Source organism: Chiloscyllium plagiosum, unplaced genomic scaffold (assembly GCF_004010195.1).
Source record: "Chiloscyllium plagiosum isolate BGI_BamShark_2017 unplaced genomic scaffold, ASM401019v2 scaf_14835, whole genome shotgun sequence".
Lineage (NCBI taxonomy): Eukaryota > Metazoa > Chordata > Chondrichthyes > Orectolobiformes > Hemiscylliidae > Chiloscyllium > Chiloscyllium plagiosum.
The window spans coordinates 6927-12487 of record NW_025211052.1 but is presented as its reverse complement, the minus strand read 5'-3'; the positions used below and the strand labels follow the sequence as shown (position 1 = coordinate 12487).

The 5561-nt window shown below is 59.3% G+C and overlaps 1 protein-coding gene across 2 annotated transcripts in view; it reads left to right on the top strand.

Annotated features, from left to right (window-relative positions):
• LOC122546993 (ras-related and estrogen-regulated growth inhibitor-like protein) overlaps positions 1–5118 on the top strand; it is a 6601-nt gene extending 1483 nt beyond the window's left edge. Inside the window, exons 1-4 of one of the 2 annotated variants that reach the window (XM_043685592.1) lie at positions 1600–1791; positions 2704–2757; positions 3299–3375; positions 3859–5118. In XM_043685592.1, the coding sequence (XP_043541527.1) occupies positions 1689–1791; positions 2704–2757; positions 3299–3375; positions 3859–4242 (618 nt within the window). In that variant the 5' untranslated portion in view covers positions 1600–1688 and the 3' untranslated portion in view covers positions 4243–5118. Of the gene's footprint in view, positions 1–1599; positions 1792–2703; positions 2758–3298; positions 3376–3858 lie in introns of those variants that run through there. The other variant, XM_043685593.1, reaches the window with a different exon arrangement.
• The last annotated feature ends 443 nt before the right edge of the window (positions 5119–5561 follow it).

The following is a 5561-nucleotide window of genomic DNA, read 5'->3' as shown; positions in this document are numbered from 1 at the left end:
GTCCCCCTCCCTCTCCTGAAGGGGCTGGCTCTCACTGGGGTACGGGGTGTCCCTCCCTCTCCTGAAGGGGCTGACTCTCACTGGGGTACGGTGTCCCCCTCCCTCTCCTGAAGGGGCTGGCTCTCACTGGGGTACGGGGTGTCCCTCCCTCTCCTGAAGGGGCTGACTCTCACTGGGGTACGGTGTCCCCCTCCCTCTCCTGAAGGGGCTGACTCTCACTGGGGTACGGGGTGTCCCTCCCTCTCCTGAAGGGGCTGACTCTCACTGGGGTATGGGGTCCCCCTCCCTCTCCTGAAGGGGCTGACTCTCACTGGGGTACGGGGTCCCCCTTCCTCTCCTGAAGGGGCTGACTCTCACTGGGGTACGGGGTGTCCCTCCCTCTCCTGAAGGGGCTGACTCTCACTGGGGTACGGGGTCCCCCTTCCTCTCCTGAAGGGGCTGTCTCTCACTGGGGTACGGGGTCCCCCTCCCCCTCCTGAAGGGGCTGTCTCTCACTGGGGTATGGGATCCCCCTCCCTCTCCTGAAGGGGCTGTCTCTCACTGGGGTACGGGGTCCCCCTCCCCCTCCTGAAGGGGCTGTCTCTCACTGGGGTACGAGGTCCCCCTTCCTCTCTTGAAGGGGCTGTCTCTCACTGGGGTATGGGGTCCCCCTCCCGCCCCTGAAGGGGCTGTCTCTCACTGGGGTACGGGGTCCCCCTTCCTCTCTTGAAGGGGCTGTCTCTCACTGGGGTATGGGGTCCCCCTCCCGCTCCTGAAGGGGCTGACTCTCACTGGGGTACGGGGTCCCCCTCCCTCTCCTGAAGGGGCTGAGTCTCACTGGGGTACGGGGTCCCCCTCCCTCACCTGGAGGGGCTGACTCTCACTGGAGTAACGGGGTCCCCCTCCCCCTCCTGAAGGGGCTGACTCTCACTGGAGTAACGGGGTCCCCCTCCCACTCCCTCAGCACTGACCCTCCAACTGTGCCCACTCCCTCAGCACTGACCCTCCAACAGTGCCCGTGCCCTCAGCACTGACCCTCCAACAGTGCATGCTCCCTCAGCACTGACCCTCCGACAGTGCCCTCTCCCTCAGCACTGACCCTCCAACAGTGCCCGCTCCCTCAGCACTGACCCTCCAACAGTGCATGCTCCCTCAGCCCTGACCCTCCGACAGTGCCCGCTCCCTCAGCCCTGACCCTCCGACAGTGCCCGTGCCCTCAGCCCTGACCCTCCGACAGTGCCCGCTCCCTCAGCCCTCACTCTCCAACAGTGCCCGTGCCCTCAGCCCTGACCCTCCGACAGTGCCCGCTCCCTCAGCCGTCACTCTCCAACAGTGCCCGTGCTCTCAGCCCTGACCCTCCGACAGTGCCCGCTCCCTCAGCACTGACCCTCCGACAGTGCCCGTGCCCTCAGCCCCGACCCTCGGATTTTACAATTCTGCTTTCCTCCCCACCCCATTCCGCAGGAAGCCAACAATGAAACCTTTGAACATGCCTAGAAACGGTTAAAAATGACTCATGAGCACTCTGTGGCCCAGAACTCGGTGAGGTCTGCGGATCAGACTGTGGTTGGACGCTGACAACATCACTGCCCACCCCCTGCCCTGCCCCTTTTCTCCAGGCTGTGGGAGGTGGTATAAAACAGACTTGTCTGTGTTCGAGCAGAGTGTGCTATACCTGTTCCCGGCAGCACCAGCTCCTGCCAGCAGAAATGGTACTCCACACCAAAAGCCGGGAATGCCTGGCAGTGCCCGGTCAGGAGAGACTGCAGGTCAACATTCTCATCCTGGGTGCAGAGAGGGTTGGCAAGTCTGGTGAATGGATTTTCTTTTGAAAACCTGGTCGCGGGAGCCGGGGGAGGGGCGGGGGGGGGGGCGGTGGGGGGTGCAGGAAGGGCAAATGCCAGGGTCGCTGGAGCACCACCCAGTCTGCCATTAGCCGAGATTGCATTCCCTGTTTACCCAGCTCTCTGAGTAAACCTTTCTGCCCATCAGCCCTGAATCCAAGGAGGTGGCCAAAGGAGAGGGAAGGCACCCTTGGGAGCCCGCTTGGGATATGTGGGTTGTGCGGAGTGTCCTGGTGGTGGGAGAGGGGTAGTGTCCCTCTCTCTGAGCTGGTAGACCCAAGTTCAAGCCCGCCCCTTGCTCCACAGACTGTTTGTGTGTGTGTGTGTTTGTGTGTGTCTGTGTGTGTGTGTCTGTGTGTGTGTCTGTGTGTCTGTGTGTGTGTCTGTGTGTGTGTCTGTGTGTGTGTCTGTGTGTCTGTGTGTCTGTGTGTCTATCTGAACTGGAGATCCTGTCAGATTTGGACAGCGGAATTGAATTGATGGCTGTTCAATGGCCAGTACGGACTAAATGGGCCGAAGGGCCTATTTCTTTGCTGTTTACCAACCCGGTCAGTCTTAACCCACAAAGAGTTACGCTCTGTTTTGCTGTTTGTTCCTGAACTGTGTTGGTTTATCCCCCACCCCGCCCCATCTTGCCTTTGGTCTGGCCTCAGTCCTGTTAGCAACGGGTTGGGGCAAGCGATTGGGAAGTGGCCGGTCCTCTGTCCTTGGGGAATCCCATCCCGGGACCTTCACATCAGAGCTAGCCTCCAGTGGACCCTGCCGGGTGGTGGGAGAGGGGACAGGGGCTAGCAGTTGTGGCTAGGACCGGCTTTCTGTGGTGACCTCTTCCTGATACTCAGCCTCCAACCTCTGTCTCTCTCTCTCTGTCCCTCTGTAGCCCTCGCCGTCCGCTTCCTCACCCGGAGATTCATCGGGGAATACGGCGATATCGGTGAGGAGACCATTCTGCTCGGCGGGGGTGGGTGGGAGGTGGGAATTTGGGGGGAGGGGGAATTGTGGGGAGAGGGAATTGGGGAAGGGGAGAGGGAATTGGAGGAGAGGGAATTGGGGAGATGGAGTTGAGGAGGGAGGTTGAGGGGGAGAGGGAATTGGAGGAGAGGGAATTGGGGAGATGGAGTTGAGGAGGGAGGTTGAGGGGGAGAGGGAATTGGAGGAGAGGGAATTGGGGAGATGGAGTTGAGGAGGGAGGTTGAGGGGGAGAGGGAATTGGAGGAGAGGGAATTGGGGGAGATGAAGTTGTGGGAGGTTGAAGGGGAGAAGGAGTTGAGGGGAGAGGGAGTTGATGAGGTGTTAGAATCCATGTCCCTCAATGCCCCCCACCCCCCGTTCTTGGGGGGGGGGGGGGGGTGTTGGGGAGGGGGGGAGGAAGGCGTACCCCACACTCTCCATTGGGGGCCTGGGACTGGAATCTGATCTGCGCCGCACTCTGTAGGCGAATAGCCAGCAGCTGACTCCTGGTTTTGCCTTGACAGAGACCATTTACACTCACAACGTGACGATCGACCGTGCGGAGACTCGCTTTCACATTTGGGACTGTCTGAACCTCCAGGTGATTGGGGCAGGGAGAGTGTGGGGGTGGGGAACGGAGGGGGTGTTGGTGTGGGGAGGGGGATGAGATGGAGCCCTCTGGAGGTGGGTGGGGGGGTGAAAAACATTTACGTCAGTGCCATTGGCTACTCTGTTGGACAGCCCAGTCTCCAGTGGAGTCAGGATGGGTTCCAACTGTGATGCACCCTAAAGGTGAATAGCTGGTAGCCATTCCCTGTGGGGAGAGGGATGAGAACTCTGGGGAGCGGTGGGAGGGGGGTGGAGAAGATGTCCAATTACCCCAGTGCCATTGGCTACCCCTGTTGGATGCCCCAGCCTCCATTGGGGTCAGGGTTGGGTCTGATTATGAGGCACACTAAAGGTGAATAGCCGTGGGGTGGTTGGAGGGGAGGGAGGGGGCACCGTCCTGCACCGAGGGGCTTGAGCGGGGGCTTCGATCCGTCTCCAGGGAATGCCGGCACTCACACCCGTCCCCCTTTCGCAGCCGAGCGAACAGCAGATGCGCTGGGCCGATGGTTTCGTCCTGGTCTACAGCATCCTAGACCGGCAGAGCTTCGAGGTGGCGCGTCGGCAGCTGGCGTGGCTCCGGGGCAGTGCCCGGGCCACCGTGGTGCTGGCGGGCAACAAGAGGGACCTGTGCCACCGGCGGGAGGTGTCGGTGGAGGAAGGGCGCCTCCTGGCGCTGGGCAGCGGCTGCGCCTTCCTGGAGGTCTCAGCTGCCGAAGGCTACCACGGGGTCCTGCTGGTCTTCCGCCAGCTGCTGGCTGCGGTGCAGGAGGCCAGAGCAGTGCCCAAACGGGCAGCCCGGCTCCGGGGCATCGTCCGCAGCGTCTCTGCCGTGTTCGGGGGCAAGAGGCGGGTGGACTAACGGAAGAAGAAGCAGCACGGAGAGGCCACTCAGCCCGCCTCTTTGCCAGACTATCCCATCTGTTTCTACTCTCCATCCTCGTCAATCCCCTCAACCCCTTGGACAATAGGACGGTATGAAATGGGGACAGGGGAGGCCACTCAGCCCACCTCTTTGCCAGACTATCCCATCTGTTTCTACTCTCCAACCTCGTCAATCCCCTCAACCCCTTGGCTCATCGGACAGTAAGAAATGGGGACAGGAGGAGGCCACTCAGCCCGCCTCTCCGCGAGACTATCCCATCTGTTTCTGACTCCATCCCCGACAACCCCTCAACCCCCTTGGCCAATCAGATGGTAAGAAATGGCCATAGGAGGAGGCCATTCGTCCGACCTCGCTCAGGGCTGATCTGACATCCCCTCCCGCCCAATTTCCTGCCCCTTCCCCCACCCCGGGTCACTGTGATTCGATCCAAACACACGCTCAGGAATGGTTTGGATTAGATGGGCCAAGTGGGGGTGAAAGTGGACGGACACATTGGTCGGCACGGACCAATTCGGACCGAAGGGCCTGTCTCTGGCTCAGCCGCTCAGGACATGGCCCCCAGACACCATTTGGCCTTCACCAAGCTGTGATGCCACCCAAGGTCAACAAGCCGGACACCCGAGGGACTGTCTGCCCCTTTCAGCAGCAGTGATACGTTGAACTCACTTCGGAGAAGTTAACCCCTTGAACAGCCGACAAAATTGTGTTGTAGCAATTGTTGTGGATATTGTAAATGATGTTCATTTTGTTAACTGATGTAAATCTCTATTTAAGATGGTAATCATTTGTACATATTTCTCACGGTGTCAATGTGCTCCGTAATTGGCCTGTAATAAATGCACTGCTCTGTTATGAGATGTGACTCGTTGAATCCAACATTTCGACCCCTGGAGTCAGGAAACCCCGTTTCCTGGCAGCAGGTCAGGGGAAAATCTCAGAGCCTTCCCACCTCAAACCCCAAGGTGCTTTTGAGGCTGGACGCTGGATGGACGATTCATCGTGAGGCAGGTAGATGGAGTTAAGGCACAGATCAGGCTCGGTCTAACTGAATGGTGGGACAGGAACAAGGGGAATGAATGGCCTCATCCTGTTCCCCAAGGGAGGAGTCCAGTGGCTGCATTTGTGAGTGTGTGTGTTTGAGTGCATTTGTGTGTGTGAATGTGATTGTGAGTGTGTTTATGTGTGAGTGTGAGAGAATGAGTGTGTGTGTGTATTTTTGTGTGTCAGTGTATTGTGTTATGGGTGTGTGTGTAATTGTGCATATGTGTGTGTATTTGTGTGTGCATGTGAGTGAG